At 43.4% G+C, this 19,598-nt stretch overlaps 1 protein-coding gene across 1 annotated transcript in view; it reads left to right on the top strand.

Moving 5' to 3' along the window:
• LOC109846603 overlaps positions 7,338-19,598 on the top strand; it is a 17,638-nt gene continuing 5,377 nt past the window's right edge. The window contains exon 1 of the mRNA XM_020415850.1: positions 7,338-7,374. Coding sequence (XP_020271439.1) covers positions 7,338-7,374 — 37 coding nt within the window. The remainder of the gene's footprint in view (positions 7,375-19,598) is intronic.

Genomic DNA, 19,598 nt, shown 5'->3' with positions numbered 1-19,598 from the left:
AGGGATAAACCCAAGACACAATTACAGAGACATCGGCCCTACCGACTAATCAAGTCGACACTTTGGTGTTGACACAAGAGGCAATGCTAGCCGGTATGAGAGATCCTAAACTCCCAGATAAGTCGACATATTTATATCGACTTAAGAGATGGTTATTAGCTAAGATAAGACGATATTTCAACTAGTCGCGCGGACAGGTGGACACTCCTAAGTCGATGCTGTAGACGTCAAAAATGCTTACAGACATCCAAATATCACTCAAGACAAAGAGAAGGTGATAAACATCAGTATCTAAGTCATGGGAGATCATACAAGCCCAAAGGAAGCAAAAGGATCTGTGAATCAACACAAAACAATATGAATTCACAGAACAATGCAAACTACAGCGTGTGGGCGCGGCAGCTCATGGTGCCGCGGCTACAGCGCGGCAGCTCATAGTGCCGCGGCTAAGACGCGGCAGTTCATAGTGCCGCGGCTTGGGCGCGGCAATCCATGGTGCCGCGGCTACTATAGGGGATGCTACAGCGGTTACGAGGCAGTTATGTGATGATTATGTGAAGTCTACGTGGCGGCGTATCAGAAATAGAACGTGTGCTGACGTGGACAAGCAGTTAAACCACGAAAAAGGTGGTTAAAAGTCGTGGGAGGACAGTTTCAAGCACGATGGAACGTGCTGGTAACTGCCCCTGTGGCCGCTGCAGTTCATGCTGCCGCGCCAATAGCCGCTGCAGTCCATGCTGCCGCGCCAATAGCCGCTGCAGTCCACTGCCGCGCCAATAGCCGCTGCAGTCCGGGGTGTCGCGGTCAAAGGGATAGTCGTTGATCGGCTATTTCTTCAGTTATTGTCCAAGGAGGCTATAAATACCCCCCTATGGCCATCATTGACAGAAACAGTTAGGATCGTCTCAAATTCCCATCTTGGTCAAACCTTTAAACAGTTAGGACCAAAGCCAAAATCCCCTCTCGATTCGTTCCATGAACGAGAGGTCCACAAATTGAACGATCAAACCTTTAAACAGTTAGGATCGTCTCAAATTCCCATCTTGGTCAAACCTTTAAACAGTTAGGACCAAAGCCAAAATCCCCTCTCGATTCGTTCCATGAACGAGAGGTCCACAAATTGAACGATCAAACCTTTAAACAGTTAGGATCGTCTCAAATTCCCATCTTGGTCAAACCTTTAAACAGTTAGGACCAAAGCCAAAATCCCCTCTCGATTCGTTCCATGAACGAGAGGTCCACAAATTGAACGATCAAACCTTTAAACAGTTAGGATCGTCTCAAATTCCCATCTTGGTCAAACCTTTAAACAGTTAGGACCAAAGCCAAAATCCCCTCTCGATTCGTTCCATGAACGAGAGGTCCACAAATTGAACGATCAAACCTTTAAACAGTTAGGATCGTCTCAAATTCCCATCTTGGTCAAACCTTTAAACAGTTAGGACCAAAGCCAAAATCCCCTCTCGATTCGTTCCATGAACGAGAGGTCCACAAATTGAACGATCAAACCTTTAAACAGTTAGGATCGTCTCAAATTCCCATCTTGGTCAAACCTTTAAACAGTTAGGACCAAAGCCAAAATCCCCTCTCGATTCGTTCCATGAACGAGAGGTCCACAAATTGAACGATCAAACCTTTAAACAGTTAGGATCGTCTCAAATTCCCATCTTGGTCAAACCTTTAAACAGTTAGGACCAAAGCCAAAATCCCCTCTCGATTCGTTCCATGAACGAGAGGTCCACAAATTGAACGATCAAACCTTTAAACAGTTAGGATCGTCTCAAATTCCCATCTTGGTCAAACCTTTAAACAGTTAGGACCAAAGCCAAAATCCCCTCTCGATTCGTTCCATGAACGAGAGGTCCACAAATTGAACGATCAAACCTTTAAACAGTTAGGATCGTCTCAAATTCCCATCTTGGTCAAACCTTTAAACAGTTAGGACCAAAGCCAAAATCCCCTCTCGATTCGTTCCATGAACGAGAGGTCCACAAATTGAACGATCAAACCTTTAAACAGTTAGGATCGTCTCAAATTCCCATCTTGGTCAAACCTTTAAACAGTTAGGACCAAAGCCAAAATCCCCTCTCGATTCGTTCCATGAACGAGAGGTCCACAAATTGAACGATCAAACCTTTAAACAGTTAGGATCGTCTCAAATTCCCATCTTGGTCAAACCTTTAAACAGTTAGGACCAAAGCCAAAATCCCCTCTCGATTCGTTCCATGAACGAGAGGTCCACAAATTGAACGATCAAACCTTTAAACAGTTAGGATCGTCTCAAATTCCCATCTTGGTCAAACCTTTAAACAGTTAGGACCAAAGCCAAAATCCCCTCTCGATTCGTTCCATGAACGAGAGGTCCACAAATTGAACGATCAAACCTTTAAACAGTTAGGATCGTCTCAAATTCCCATCTTGGTCAAACCTTTAAACAGTTAGGACCAAAGCCAAAATCCCCTCTCGATTCGTTCCATGAACGAGAGGTCCACAAATTGAACGATCAAACCTTTAAACAGTTAGGATCGTCTCAAATTCCCATCTTGGTCAAACCTTTAAACAGTTAGGACCAAAGCCAAAATCCCCTCTCGATTCGTTCCATGAACGAGAGGTCCACAAATTGAACGATCAAACCTTTAAACAGTTAGGATCGTCTCAAATTCCCATCTTGGTCAAACCTTTAAACAGTTAGGACCAAAGCCAAAATCCCCTCTCGATTCGTTCCATGAACGAGAGGTCCACAAATTGAACGATCAAACCTTTAAACAGTTAGGATCGTCTCAAATTCCCATCTTGGTCAAACCTTTAAACAGTTAGGACCAAAGCCAAAATCCCCTCTCGATTCGTTCCATGAACGAGAGGTCCACAAATTGAACGATCAAACCTTTAAACAGTTAGGATCGTCTCAAATTCCCATCTTGGTCAAACCTTTAAACAGTTAGGACCAAAGCCAAAATCCCCTCTCGATTCGTTCCATGAACGAGAGGTCCACAAATTGAACGATCAAACCTTTAAACAGTTAGGATCGTCTCAAATTCCCATCTTGGTCAAACCTTTAAACAGTTAGGACCAAAGCCAAAATCCCCTCTCGATTCGTTCCATGAACGAGAGGTCCACAAATTGAACGATCAAACCTTTAAACAGTTAGGATCGTCTCAAATTCCCATCTTGGTCAAACCTTTAAACAGTTAGGACCAAAGCCAAAATCCCCTCTCGATTCGTTCCATGAACGAGAGGTCCACAAATTGAACGATCAAACCTTTAAACAGTTAGGATCGTCTCAAATTCCCATCTTGGTCAAACCTTTAAACAGTTAGGACCAAAGCCAAAATCCCCTCTCGATTCGTTCCATGAACGAGAGGTCCACAAATTGAACGATCAAACCTTTAAACAGTTAGGATCGTCTCAAATTCCCATCTTGGTCAAACCTTTAAACAGTTAGGACCAAAGCCAAAATCCCCTCTCGATTCGTTCCATGAACGAGAGGTCCACAAATTGAACGATCAAACCTTTAAACAGTTAGGATCGTCTCAAATTCCCATCTTGGTCAAACCTTTAAACAGTTAGGACCAAAGCCAAAATCCCCTCTCGATTCGTTCCATGAACGAGAGGTCCACAAATTGAACGATCAAACCTTTAAACAGTTAGGATCGTCTCAAATTCCCATCTTGGTCAAACCTTTAAACAGTTAGGACCAAAGCCAAAATCCCCTCTCGATTCGTTCCATGAACGAGAGGTCCACAAATTGAACGATCAAACCTTTAAACAGTTAGGATCGTCTCAAATTCCCATCTTGGTCAAACCTTTAAACAGTTAGGACCAAAGCCAAAATCCCCTCTCGATTCGTTCCATGAACGAGAGGTCCACAAATTGAACGATCAAACCTTTAAACAGTTAGGATCGTCTCAAATTCCCATCTTGGTCAAACCTTTAAACAGTTAGGACCAAAGCCAAAATCCCCTCTCGATTCGTTCCATGAACGAGAGGTCCACAAATTGAACGATCAAACCTTTAAACAGTTAGGATCGTCTCAAATTCCCATCTTGGTCAAACCTTTAAACAGTTAGGACCAAAGCCAAAATCCCCTCTCGATTCGTTCCATGAACGAGAGGTCCACAAATTGAACGATCAAACCTTTAAACAGTTAGGATCGTCTCAAATTCCCATCTTGGTCAAACCTTTAAACAGTTAGGACCAAAGCCAAAATCCCCTCTCGATTCGTTCCATGAACGAGAGGTCCACAAATTGAACGATCAAACCTTTAAACAGTTAGGATCGTCTCAAATTCCCATCTTGGTCAAACCTTTAAACAGTTAGGACCAAAGCCAAAATCCCCTCTCGATTCGTTCCATGAACGAGAGGTCCACAAATTGAACGATCAAACCTTTAAACAGTTAGGATCGTCTCAAATTCCCATCTTGGTCAAACCTTTAAACAGTTAGGACCAAAGCCAAAATCCCCTCTCGATTCGTTCCATGAACGAGAGGTCCACAAATTGAACGATCAAACCTTTAAACAGTTAGGATCGTCTCAAATTCCCATCTTGGTCAAACCTTTAAACAGTTAGGACCAAAGCCAAAATCCCCTCTCGATTCGTTCCATGAACGAGAGGTCCACAAATTGAACGATCAAACCTTTAAACAGTTAGGATCGTCTCAAAACTCCCACTTGGTCAAACCTTACTACAGTTAGGACCACAACCAAAATCTCCTTTCGATTCATTTTTGCGAACGAAAGGTTTACTTTTGAATTGAGTAATCAAACCTTATGACAGTTAGGATTATTCAAACCAATCCAGATTCTCTAAGTGGAGATCCCACTTTGAGTTTCTTTACTCCAGGAGATAGAATATAAAATTCTTTTTCTCCGATTCTGGGTTCATCTCTACCAACAAACAAGAGATCAGGAGATAGAATATAAAATTCTTCCTCTCCAATTCCTGGTTCATCTCTACCAACAAACAAGAGACCAGGAGATAGAATATAAAATTCTTCCTCTCCAATTTTGGGTTTATCTCTACCAACAAACAAGAGACCAGGAGATAGAATATAAAATTCTTCCTCTCCGACATCGGGTTCATCTCTACCAACAAACAAGAGACCAGGAGATAGAATATAAAATTCTTCCTCTCCATCATCGGGTTCATCTCTACCAACAAACAAGAGACCAGGAGATAGAATATAAAATTCTTCCTCTCCATCATCGGGTTCATCTCTACCAACAAACAAGAGACCAGGGGATAGAATATAAAATTCTTCCTCTCCATTATCGGGTTCATCTCTACCAACAAACAAGAGACCAGAATACTCCAATAGGTATACGAGTCTAAACTATTTCCCTAATCTCAACAGGAAGTTTCTAGAGAATATTACTCAAAATATTCTTAAGAATAACCTGGTTACCTCATAACGGGTATATGAGGTTACAATAGAGCATATGAGTATAAACTATTTCTCCATTCTTCAACAACAGTTCTGATTCAAGACTTCGACGACGGGCACGCGATAAACGCAGCACCGGAGGAATCTTAGCTATTCTACAAAGCATTGAGTAGACTAAGAGATAAAGAAGTCAAAGATTGAAGCCATTCACAGACCATTCTACGCAATTTCCTCAACAAAGCACTGGAGAAGTTGCAGGGAAAACTTATCATATCCAAAGTGTCCCAGACTCCTCTTCAAAATGATGAGTCTGTGATACTTTGGAGGGGGTATCTGTAGACGTCAAAAATGCTTACAGACATCCAAATATCACTCAAGATAAAGAGAAGGTGATAAACATCAGTATCTAAGTCATGGGAGATCATACAAGCCCAAAGGAAGCAAAAGGATCTGTGAATCAACATAAAACAATGTGAATTCACAGAACAATGCAAACTACAGCGTGTGGGCGCGGCAGCTCATGGTGCCGCGGCTACAGCGCGGCAGCTCATAGTGCCGCGGCTAAGACGCGGCAGTTCATAGTGCCGCGGCTTGGGCGCGGCAATCCATGGTGCCGCGGCTACTATAGGGGATGCTACAGCGGTTACGAGGTAGTTATGTGATGATTATGTGAAGTCTACGTGGCGGCGTATCAGAAATAGAACGTGTGCTGACGTGGACAAGCAGTTAAACCACGAAAAAAGGTGGTTAAAAGTCGTGGGAGGACAGTTTCAAGCACGATGGAACGTGCTGGTAACTGCCCCTGTGGCCGCTGCAGTTCATGCTGCCGCGCCAATAGCCGCTGCAGTCCATGCTGCCGCGCCAATAGCCGCTGCAGTCCGGGATGTCGCGGTCAAAGGGATAGTCGTTGATCGGCTATTTCTTCAGTTATTGTCCAAGGAGGCTATAAATACCCCCCTATGGACATCATTGACGGGGGGCTGAGCATTTTCCAGAGAGATTAGAGCAGAGAGCCTTGAGTTTTGGTGAATTAGAGCAAGAGAGAGAGTCTTCCTTCTTCACAAACATCCTCAAGAAGCTTCTAGCGAGTCCTAAAGATCTAAGCTCAGACTTGATCTTTAGAAGAGTGAATATCTTACATCGATAAGATATTCGCTTCAAATTCTTACTTCGATAAACGAAGGAAGAATCATTAAACCCCTCACGGTTCAATCAGAATCTGTGATTCGGTGGTCCACGAGTCAAAGCGCTCCCGGCACAGGCAAAGATCCCACGCAAGCAGCGATCCAAACAACGATCCTGCGTTTGTTTCTCAAGAGTTGTAATTTTTATTTTGTTGTGTAAAAGAAGTCTTATAAAAAGACTATCTCTTTTGAATTTGTTGTAATCGACCGAAGATATAATGAATTCCATAACAAAATCAACTTTTGACGCAAACAGATGCGACAGGCGGTGCCGGTCGACCCTATTATCAAGGACAACCTTATTTAGGGTACTCGATCACTCACTGGGTATTTCTTAGAAACGGCTGGAGGGACATTCCCTGCTGTCGACTAAGTTGAGAACTCTACCCCAGCCTCAAGCCTCCCCCCAGAGCACATGTTGACATCTCAGTCTACCTCGGACAAGCCTTATCCATATTTTGGTCTGATAAGTCTCCATGACTTGTCAGCTCAATCACTTTCTAGAAAATACGGAGACACTATCTCCCATAAAGAACTGACTTCCTCTCCAGTCGCCAGTCGACATCTGTAAAGCGAGGGACGACTCTGTATGCTCACGTGACTTCTGTCACAACTCACATGTCACTTCTCGGATATCGCAGAGACACCATCTCCCAGGCTAAAATGACTTTTCCTCTAGTCGTCAGCCGACACCTGTAAAGTAAGGGATGACTCACCTTCTAGCTCATACTTGGTCACCGCCATTCTGCATAGCTAAGATGAGCAATCTGCGATGGAGATTCAGTATATAGATGGATGCTATTCACCAGGTGAGAGGGGGAGGGGGCAAAAAAATAATAAAAATCTTCCTCTTGACCCAATTTGAGAGATGATCATCTCTAATGCACATAACATAAGAACACATAGTTCTAAACTCCACTCAAGCTCACGTTCATCAACTGACTTGATCGTCGAAGGAGCCACGGGGGAACTATTCATCAGGTGAGAGGGGGAGGGGGCAGAAAAATAATAAAAAATCTTCCTCTTGACCTAATTTGAGAGAGGATCATCTCTAATGCATATAGCATAAGAACACATAGTTCTAAACTCCACTCAAGCTCATGTTCATCAACTGACTTGATCGTCGGAGGAACCACGGGGGAACCGGTCCCCGTCCTCTCACGAGTTCTTTCTATCCATGCAGTACGGACACTAAGTCCTCGTTCAAGAACTAGGCATAAAGTCAAAGAAGGGAATGGGTCCTCTATCATCCTTCATCACCCCGCAACCGTCCTTTTCTAGATTAATTGACTGTTTGATATCGAGCATCAATAGTTTGGAGCCCACCGTGAGGCCTTTCTTCTTTTTCAAGAAGACGTGACAAGTTCTGATCAAGGGTATGATTCTACTCACCCTGAAGAGCAACATCAGAGTTACATCATCCAAACTAAATGAAGTCAAAAGTTGCATCATTCAAGCTAAGGAGGGTTATCTTTGGCTAAGAGGAACCAACATAGATGCAATCCTCGAAAGCCTCAGCAACTTATCTGGGGAATGTTTGCCAAGAACATCATCAATCAGATGGTAGAGCAATATTTAATCCCCCTAGAAAACCCCCCAGCAAAAGACATACCATAAGGGTGATTGTTTTTCTTAAAAAGTGACCTTGACTTCTAATCGCCATCACAGAATGAATCTGGCCGGAACCTAGGATTTGATGAGGCTAAATATCACTAAAGCTCTAATTGCTGATAGCTCATATGAGCATAGGAGCAATGATTAAATCTATGATAGGCGCATGGGACCATGAGAACTCTTTGAAGGGATGAGATTGTGGGAAAAACTTAGGGCCTGTCAGCTGATTGTTCCTAGGAAGAATGATCTTAGCCCTTCAACCGACGCCTTCACCACAAAAGTTGCCTAAGCTCTGGTGGTCGAAGCATGCAACCTGCATAATCTCCTTAAGGGAGAGTTCTCCATTCACAGCATGGTCCAGTACCCAGTACTCCCGAAGCTCCTTCAAGAAAACCACTACGGTTTGTCATTTTCGGGGAGTATAATACCGGCTGGTAGATTCTCTCTCCAAGAGAGTTTCCACCATAAAAGGTATGATGTAACTTCTAGTCGTGCCCTCAACCCTTACAAACCCAACCTGGAGAATGTCATTCAACATGATTCATGACGTCTGGGTGGTTCCTTTTGCCAAATGCCGGCATGCTAACCTTCCGCCTTCAAGGCCTTCCTAGGATTCGGACTCAGAAGGAACCTTGGCTGATGAGATGACAAATAGAGTTTCGACTCATCCTTATTTATCAATAAGTCGTCTGCTATGAAAACAAGCAAAATCTAACTAAAAGAGGTTCTATAACTGGCAGCATCATCCACTACAAAATTGCCTTTGAAGCATAACCAAAGCAAGATCACAAGTGGTTCAATCTCCTTTTGAGCATCAGATGCTTGTAGAAGGATATTTTTCATGATGATGTAAAATACAGAAATAATAAAATGTTATCCAATATGAATTAACTTTGATCTCGTAGGGGTCGAGGCTTCACTATGGCCAAAGACCTAGGCTTTATGTAAAACCTAGGTACCCCCGACAAGCTCTTGGTACCTCATCAGGAATAAACCCAAAGCACAACCCTTTGGTCGACTCCCACGGTCATCTCTCGGTCTTAGGGGAAAGAAAGCTCTAGTCAACTCTTAAGAGTTCTAGGTAATCGACTCCTCAGTCGAATATCAATCTCTTGGTACCTCTTCAAGGTAAACCCAAGGCACAACGAATCCTCAGTCGAATAACAAGACCTTGGTTCTTTATCAAGGTAAGCCCAAGGCATGACATATGATCGATTCCTTCAGCTCTTATCGATCATCATGGACAAGCCCTTGGTATCTCTTTAGGGTAAACCCAAGGCACAACGACTCCTCAGTTGGATAACAAGCCCTTGGCTCTTTATCAAGGTAAGCCTAAGGCACAACATATGGTCGATTCCTCCAGCTCTCATCGATCATCATGGACAAGCCATTGGTACCTCTTCAGGGTAAACCTAAGGCACAACAACTCCTCGGTCTGATAACAAGCCTTTAGCTCTTTATCAAGGTAAGCCCAAGGCACAACATATGGTCGATTCCTCTAGCTCTCATCGATCATCATGGACAAGTCATTGGTACCTCTTCAGAGTAAACCCAAGGCACAACGACTCCTCAGTCGAAGAATAAGCCTTGGCTCTTTATCAAGGTAAGCCCAAGGCATAACATATGGTTGATTCCTCTAGCTCTCATTGATCATCATGGACAAGCCTTTGGTACCTCTTCAGGGTAAACCCAAGGCACAACGACTCCTCAGTCGAATATCAAGCCCTTGATACCTCTTCAGGGTAAACCAAGGCACAACGACTCCCCAGTCAGATAACAAGCCCTTGGTTTTTTATCAAGATAAGCCCAAGGTACAACATATGGTCGATTCCTCCAGCTCTCATCGATCATCATGGACAAGCTCTTAGTACCTCTTCAGGATAAACCCAAGGCACAACGACTCCTTAATCGAATAACAAGCCATTGGCTCTTTATCAAGGTAAACCTAAGACGCAACATATGGTCGATTCCTCCAGCTCTCATCAATCATCATGGACAAGCCCTTGGTACCTCATCAGGAATAAACCCAAGATACAATCCTTTGGTCGACTCCTATAGTTATCTCTCGGCCTTAGGGGAAGGAAAGACCTAGTCAACTCTTAAGAGTTTTAGGCGTTCGATTTACGAGTTGAATGATAAGCCCTTGGTAACTCTTCAGGGTAAACCCAAGGCACAATGACTCCTTAGTCGAATATCAAGCCCTTGGCTCTTTATCAAGGTAAGCCCAAGGTATAACCCTATGGTCGATTCCCACATTCACTACTCGACTATACAGGGATTGTAAAGACCCAGACACCTCCATAAGACCTAAGCACCCAACCTCAGGGTTGTTATTCTGCCAAAAGGTGTTCATAAACTTAAAGAATGAATATTGAATGTATGGCTAATGCTTAATTAATCTAAAAATTTAAGCAGTCGTCTGTCAAGTTCTGGTCAATTAAACGCTCAGACAAAATAAGGTATCAAGTAAACTAGTTGTCATAAGTCCCATGTACGGGTCGACATATCACAACTAACTCACTTTAGCCAACATCTCAAACAAAAGCAAAGCTACAAAGCTAAAAGAATATAAACAATGAAGGTAAGCTCAAGACTAGAGACAAAAATTAAAATTTTATTCAATAGGAGTAAACTTCATTACAAACTTCTCTATAAAAGAAAAGAAGAGAAATAGGCAGGTCTTCAAAGCTCTCGGCTAGGTTCGGAAGTCAGACTTAGCGGACTCCTGGTGGCAGCAATAGTAGAAGATTACTTAAGGGCCTCAGCGACAGGCTCGACCTCATCGTCAATTTTTGACAAATCCAACTCACCTCCAATTCTCTCGACATCTTTTAACAAGTCAAGACAGCATGAGACGCATGAAGGATAAAAATGATTTGGGGTAGGATGAGAGTTGCGAGGCACCAAGGAGGTGAAGTAATCAACCTCAGCTTTACATGCTAAGGCTACTTCGACCTTCCCTATAGGGTCATGACGTCAGTCATCGACCACCTTCTTTTTATGTTGCTCCAAATCCAGATGAGCGAGTCGGTCCTCTAATTTCTTAACAAGGGCCATGGATGCCTGAAGCTTTACCAGCAGCTCTTCAAAGTCCCTCTTCGTCTTCTCGAGAGAAAGACGACTTATTCAAGCCTCTGCCTCAGCTGTTGTTTTATGATGCTTCTCGGACTCGGACTCTACCTGTAGATGAACCATCTCCCTTTGAAAATCCTCGATGGTTCCCACCTGCTTGGAGAACTGGATTCGAAAGCTCTTGAGGAGCTCTTTCTTCTCATCCAGACTCCAGCGCCAAGCGCCTTCTTTATGAGTCAATCCGGCCTCCAAGACAGCGACTCTCTTCTCTGCCTCTTCCTTGGCTAACTTCTCCCTCGCCAGCCTCCTTGGTATTCTAGGGAACGCTCAAGTCGATTGAACAGGGCGTGTCCCAACGAAGTCCCCCGAGCTAGACAAGCTTGAAGAGCTTGATGTATGCCAACACTTGGCATATCCTCTAAAATTCTCCCATCAGCACCATTCTCTATTTAGTCTGATGGCGTTTTAGCTCTCCCCTTAACATCGTTGTCCACCCTAATTGGCTCCTTTCCAGGGTGACGAGACGCCTTAAGAATAATACTGGGACCGACAGCATCCTCCTCGACCGCTAAGACCGTTGTCTTCCTGTCAGGAGAAGACTCGTCTATCCACCCCATATTTTCTAAGCGGTTAAGTTAAGTTATCAGCGGACTCATCCCAGCTGGTTGAGAACTCGCTGTTAGACCCTAGAGGGGGGGGGTGATTAGGGTCTTATACTAATCTAATCCGATTATATCCCAATAAAAACTAATTAACAAGTTGTATTCTTGCAAGATAGATATACAAGAGTTATAAACAAGAATAAGCAATATACACAAAGTGATATATCCTATATGATGAAAATATATATATGCAAGGATATATAAACTAACACAAGATAATATATCCTACCAAGAAGATATACAATATGATATATGTAAGGATATATAAACTAACACAAGGGGTAAACAATCTAAACAAGATAGTGGATGATATAGATAATGAGCTAATGACAATGGCGATATAAGATATGAACATAAATATGAATGAACGCCAAAGCACACTCAAACAAGCAATATGATCACGGAGTTCGGACCTTCCGTCCTACGTCTCCGCTCCCCACTCCCGGGGAGAAATCCACTAACACAATCCGGTTTGGAAGCCGGAACTTCTTCTACACACTCGGTTTTCTAGCTAACCGAAAACTCTACAACTCACACTCTTGCAATCACACTCTACACCCACTAAGTGTTGGACCTAGCCGTGTCTCCCTCAAGTGCTCGGTTACAACCTCTCCCTAGGCACGTCAACCGACGCCACTCCTCTTGGGACGATCCCCGACTCTCACCACACACTCCTCACTCGGTGTACAAGTGTATTACAAAGTGATTCTCACAATAAGCACAAATATGACAAATGATTGTTCTCAAAACAAGGTGAGAACTCAATTAAGCTCACTCTCAATGTCACAAACCCACAACCCTAAATTATACTATGAATGTAAATACAATAAGCTCAAAAGGTTGTGTGTGAACAAAGAGATATAAATCAAAACTAAACTCAATGTAGTTCTAGCTTAATAACAATGATAATCAAATATATAAAAAAGCTAGAAATAGAGTTTAGAAAACTTCTCAATATATCAAGAGTTGGAGGGAGAATAGTTGAATGCCCAAACACCAATAGATGATCTCCTCAAGCTCTTGTAGAATTGAATCACAAAAACAAACTCTCAATTTGCTTAAAAGCTTTTTAAACACACTTAAACCAAACTAAAACCCTTGTTAAAAACTTTATTAAACTTGATTAAAAACTCTCTTAGTTAACTTGAAAAGACATCAGCAATGGGGTATATATACCCACTCAAAGCTCAGCCAAAAACACCCAAAACAAAAGACCAAAAGACCCAGCCAACGGTACAAAAACTAGCCGTTGGAAACAGTAAAAGCCATCGTCGGTCGACCGGAAATTCTGTCGGTCGACCGATTTGAGCTCTCGGTCGACCGGACCGACTGGTTTCGAAAAAGGACTTCCCAAATGAAAAATATCATCATTTTACAAAATAGTCCAAAACATGAAAACCTGAAAATTGATATTTTGATATTTTGACTTAAACAACATTTTGAAACCTTATGAAATGATTGTATAGACTTGATAAAAGATATAACATGTTGTTATGAAGTCTATAATCTAGAAATACAATATTTTCATAAATTTGCATATTCTATGCAATATATTCAAAACACTAAATATGATTTCATTAAATATAAGCTTGTTAAAGGTGAAATCATATATAGGCATATAAACATGAAACAAAATAGTATTTTCCAATTCTATTCATTTGTTTCATAGTAAAACTTGAAAACTATCAAACCAAAACATATATGTATATATATAACTATATATATACAAAATCCAAAACGTGTATGTGTGTATATGATTGAGCTTAAAGTACTAACACACATAATATAAATTCCTAAACTAAATTACCCAAGCAATGATCTTGATCTTCAATAAGCTTGACTTGGTACACTTTGCGGATGAAGCTTGAACTTGATCTTTAACTTTGAATTGCAAGGCTTCACCGACATTCCGCCAACCTCCTTTGGATATGATCGTTGAAGCTCTATTCCATCCATCCTCCAACAACGTTGTTTGTCTACAATGAATAGATAATACAAGCACTAGACAAACAACATTAGTTATAAATTGTTTGTTAAACATCATCAAAACAAGAAGGCCAACAATCTCCCCCTTTTTGATGATGACAAACAATTTACAAAAATGATATATGCATGAAAGGAAATGAATATACAAAGTATAATGTATCATGCATACAAACAAGAAAGAATATACTCATAATATTTCTCCCCCTTTGACAACATCAAAAAGGGGACAAAAGAATTAAGAGAGCGAAAGCTCCCCCTATCAATAAGCATAGGTGAGTATAAAAATATATATATAGGGATTGCTCCCCCTATCAAAATGCCATATAGAATATATGCAATAAAGATCAAGGCAAAACATGTGAGCAAGCATACATGAATATGCTAAATATCACTCACATACATAAAGACAATGAGAACACAAATGAGTATGTCAAGATGAACATAGTGTCTCATATCAAAAAACATAAAAACTATGTAAAAATAGATTTATAAAAACAATTGAGAGAATAACATGAGAATCATGCAAAAAGTTTTCAAATGAAAACAAGTCAACCAAAAGAAATCATAAATCAAAGTTTAAATCCAAAAACGATGTTTGATCAATCAAGAGAATTTTCTTTGTGAGATTTGATCAAACGATATATGGAATACATTATACGGCACGAATAGATGATCCATAAGCACAAACATATAAATATCATCATATAAGTGAAATATAATGAATTCAAAGCAATAATTCAAAACAAAATCTTTGATAAAAGATTTTCAAGAGAGGCAACAATATATCAAGCTCTTAAGCTTGTTCTAACCCATATAATCATTCTAGCATTCGGTAAACATGATTTGGGAATAAACACCCAATAAGTCCGGAGGGTTATATAAGTGCAAACCTCTCATCAAAGTAAAACCAATAATCATGAAAACAAAAGAATTTAACCAATAAAAGGAATTGTTTTCATAAAAGTTTAAAATACATTTTTCAAAACCAAGAAAGAGAAAAAAAATGAAAACACTAAAATTCTTGGTTTAAAAATTATTTTGGCACCCAAGCATTCTTGGTGCCGGATTGTTTAGGGACATGACCCCTATCATTTAAGCTCAAAGCCCTAGGGTTATGAACCATCTTGGGCATATATGGTGCACGAACACGGTCAAAACAAAAATTGTGTAAATGACCTTTCCGATTGCAATTAGTGCAATGAAAGAGGCCCATTTGATTTTGTTGACCATAAACATGTGCACGAGAAACATTTGAAACATTTGCAAACATGGATGATCTTTTAAAATTATTTTGCAAATGTGAAACTCTCTTTAAATCAAAACAAAATTTGGCCAAATGACCAAATCGACCACAATGATCACATTTAAACACATGAGCATGCTTATGATGAACATGATGAGTATGTGCATGTGGTAGGCAATAAAAATTGCCTTTAATCCTTATCAGAAAAGTTCAGAACAAAACTGCTAAAACCTCACCCGAAATAGCAAAAAAGGGGAAAACGCAGATATCTCCCAAACCGTAAGGAATTTGGCAAAACGGAGGAAGCAAACCGAAGCTTTCGGCTTGGTTTGGATGGCTCCATCTCGTCGAGATAGGCGATTTTCATATATAATTCGTCCAATTCCGACTTACGGTTTGAAAGTTACGGCCTATTCTTCAATCCATGCTCAGGAGCTCGCCTGCAACTCAAATTCGCCTGCAGTCCCAAATCCGCCTGCAGACCCAAGTCTGCCTGCGCACCTGAGCTCGCCTGCAAACCCAGTTCGCCTGCTAGCTCGCCTGCAGACCCAAGTCCGCCTGCAGTCCCAAACTCACCTGCAGACCCAGTTCGCCTGCAAGCTCGCCTGCAGACCCAAGCTGCAGACTCGCCAGCTCACTGTCAACTGCCCACTTGGAGTATGGGAACAGTTACATCAGTGGTCAAATCCCACAAATCAAGGGAGAGGGCACAATACTCCAGGCCCGTCAGATGGCCGTCCACAGTACGAATGAGCGGACAGGCGCCGAAACAGCCTGCACCCTCATAAATGCGGCTCACCTCAGTTGTCCAGGTGAAGGGACGAGAGCCGCCAACGCTCGGTGGTTGGTCAGATCCACGCAAGCATCTGACAGCCGTTGTCACGCATACGAGGAGGGGCTTTCCCACTCCTATGTAGCGTGATGCAGAGCACAGCTCTTCGAATGACCATTGACGGTACGAATGAACAGCAGGACGTCTCCGAACAACGTGTGGTCACATCCCATAATTCAAGGAGCAGTCAAGCTATCTCCCTCACCTCTATTAGTGGTCAAATCCCATGAATCAAGGGATAGCCCATGCCATCCCTTGCCTGTTAAAACCCATCTTCAGCAGCATGAAGAAGGGGGATTGGCCGTTGCATATTCTGCTGGCTAATCTCCCAAAGGTTGAACCTGGACCTTTGCCAAAGGCTCCCTCATTTGAGAACCGAAGCTCCGGCAGCAACTTCGATCGGATCGTCCAAGGGAAGCAGACTCGGCACGAGCACCGAGCGAGGCATCCTATCGCCACCTAAAGTCCCCACACAAAACAAAGAGGGCCTTCCCTCTGCTTCTGTTGTAAACATTTGATTTGTTAGTTTGTAATAAGCTTTCTTATAAATACAAACGAAACTCCTTTCTTCGGAAGAATCAAATTTTCACCCTACAGAAGATGGCGACCACAGTGGGAGAATCCGTTCATTCAGATGAATTGGTGGTGGCGCAGTCTGACGAAGTTGCTGCAGGGACTACTGTTGAGTCCCTTGTGATCAAATTCGAAGGGTACTTACAATCGTCCTCTTCTCGCAGCAATACATCTCGCGATGGTTGCAGAGTCGTGCGGGTGGCCCAGCCCCAAGAGGCTGAGGCAACCAGCTCGCTCATGGAAAGACTTGCTTCGCCAAGGAGAACAAGTCGAGAGCATGCTCAAGCATATGGGTGACGAAGACCCGCATGAATTTCGAGGGGATGATGACCAAGATGCCTTGGTAGTGGAGACCGATCCCTCATATCCTCCAAATTTCCCCCGTTGATCCTCTTCAATAGGACGGCGGGCCCACATAGTCGCTCTAATCGTGATGATCTTGTCAAGTTAACACTACACCTCTGACAATCTCCCGTTGATCCTCTTCAATAGGACGACGGGCCTACAAAGCTATCACGTTAACAATCACCTCTGATAGTTCTTCGACACTCCAACTGGTGCATGAGTTTAAACTGCTCCCTTAACACTCCGACAAGTACACGAGTATAAACTGCTTCTTCTGATCCTCCAACTGGTATAAGAGGTTAAACTATTCCCCACACTTCCACTTCTTGAGCCAGGTTCCCAGTACGGGCGAACCGCTCAAATCAGGCGAGCCTAACAGTTTAGGCGAGCTCCACTTCTTGAGCCAGGTTCCTAGTACGGGCGAACCGCTCAAATCAGGCGAGCCTAACAGTTAGGCGAGTCCCACTTCTTGAGCCAGGTTTCCATTTACGGCGAACCGCTCAAAACAGGCGAGACTAGCAGTTCAGGTGGGCTGCATCAAACTCCCACTTGGTCAAACCTTCAGATAGTTAGGACCAAAGCCACAATCCCCCGCCAATCCTCTTCAATAGGATGGCGGGACCCCCACTGTCACGTTAACAGTTACCTCTGACAAATCAACTTACCAGTCCTCTTCAATAGGATGGTAGGTCCATAGAGTTGCTCAAATCGCAATAAACTCCCACTGTCATGTTAACACTACACCTCTGACAAAATCAACTTACCAATCCTCTTCAAAAGGATGGTAGGTCCTCAAAGTCGCTCCGATCGCGGCAATTCCTATCACGTTAACGATTACCTCTGATAGCCGACACCGTCATTCCCGCAAATGACGTTGTCCGATCAGTCGTCATACTCATACGTCCCTGAACGATTTGATTCTCCCAGCACCGTCTTTCCCATAAAAGGCGTTGTTGTTTGATAGTGGCCTACTATGCGATGTGCTGCTATTTCAGGGTTCGTCTTTGCCCCAAGAGAAGACAAATCAGGGTTCGTCTTCATCTTTGCCCTAAGAGAAGACAAGTTTCCCCCTTACACTCCAACTGGTGCATGAGTTTAAACTGCCCCCTTATACTCCGACTGGTGCATGAGTCTAAACTGCCCCCTTATACTCCAACTGGTGCATGAGTCTAAACTGCTCCCTACACTCTTAATCCAAATGCCTCGAAAGGCTAAGGATAGAGGAGAAATTTTAGCATTGAGCCTAAAAGAAACTCCTCAACAACTTACCATGCTAAGGGCAAGAGCATGGCTAGTCCAACTCAAACGGCAGTTGGTAAAGACAAATCAAGTCCGTTGATAGCTGAGGGTTTGCTCAAAATCCTAGAAGGCGATCATCAGCTGCGAGTGAAGAGCAGGGATCACTTTACGGGACTTCATATCCAAAGTGTTCCAGACCCCATGCGGCCTGATTCAGGTCTGAAAACTTTGGAGGGGGTTTTGTAGGCAATAAAAATTGCCTTTAATCCTTATCAGAGAAGTCATCTCGCCAGACAGGCGCAGGCACACTGTACCAATCTCGCCTGACGGGTGAACCTCGCCAGCCTGAACCTCGCCAACACGCTCACGCTCAAATAGGGGTGGCCACCCCGTTTGCCGGCGCGGGTCTGACGTCCGTCTCTGACAACGACGACGACGATTGCTCGGCAACGGTAACGTTGCAGACTTCAAGCTCAATTCGAGGCAGGCACGTGAGTGTGCACATGACCGACATCCCTGAGGAGATGTCTAGGAGGCTCGACGAGCAACAAGCAACCATCGACTCCCTAAAGGAGATGTTGGAGCAGCTCCTGAGCGAGAAAAAGAGGAAGAGAGAGAGGACTTCGTGGGCTTCGCATAAATCCTTGAAGCACAAAGAGCGGGTGCCTACTTCTTCTCACTCCTCATCCGAGTCATCTAGAGGAGCGTCATCTTCGGGCCATAACCCAAGAGACAAGAGGTTTGACGATCTCCAAAGTCAACTCGACGCCTTGAAGCTCCAGAAGCATGCGAACAAGCTGGGGGTTGTCAGACCGTATCCAATTGAATGGGATGCGGTCTCCTACCCGGCAAAGTTCGAGCCGCTGGACCTCCTGCAGTTCAATGGAAAGGGTTCTCCTACCCAGCACATCTACTACTTCCAGGCGCAAACTGGACACATAGTGGGAAACGATCCCATTATGACTCGACTGTTCATTGGTACCCTCAAGGGGGTCGCTTTTGAATGGTTTCGCAGATTGAAGCCCGGGTCCATCACCTGCTGGAAGGACATGGAAAGGCTCTTCGTGGCCAGATTCTTCGACGATGACACAGAAGTATCTATGGCCACCCTGCTAACTGTGAAGCAGAGGAAGACAGAGTCTGTAAGCAGCTTTGTCAAGAGATTCAGAAACCGATCGTTGCATTCCCGCGATCGAGTTTCCGAGGCCACGCTCATCGAGATGTGCCGGAACAATCTCTCCATCAGCGTTCTGTCCAATATGGGCGCTGTTGAAGCTCGCTCATGAGTTCGCCTGCTAGCTCGCCTGCAGACCCAAGTCTGACTGCAGTCCCAAACTCGCCTGCAGACCCAGTTCGCCTGCAAGCTCGCCTGCAGACCCAAGTCTGCCTGCGGTCCTAAGCTCGCCTGCAGACCCAACCTGCAGACTCGCCAGCTCACTGTCAACTGCCCACTTGGAGTATGGGAAC

Source organism: Asparagus officinalis, chromosome 7, assembly GCF_001876935.1.
Source record: "Asparagus officinalis chromosome 7, Aspof.V1, whole genome shotgun sequence".
NCBI classification, from domain to species: Eukaryota; Viridiplantae; Streptophyta; class Magnoliopsida; order Asparagales; family Asparagaceae; genus Asparagus; species Asparagus officinalis.
This window is presented reverse-complemented; position numbering and strand designations above follow the sequence as displayed.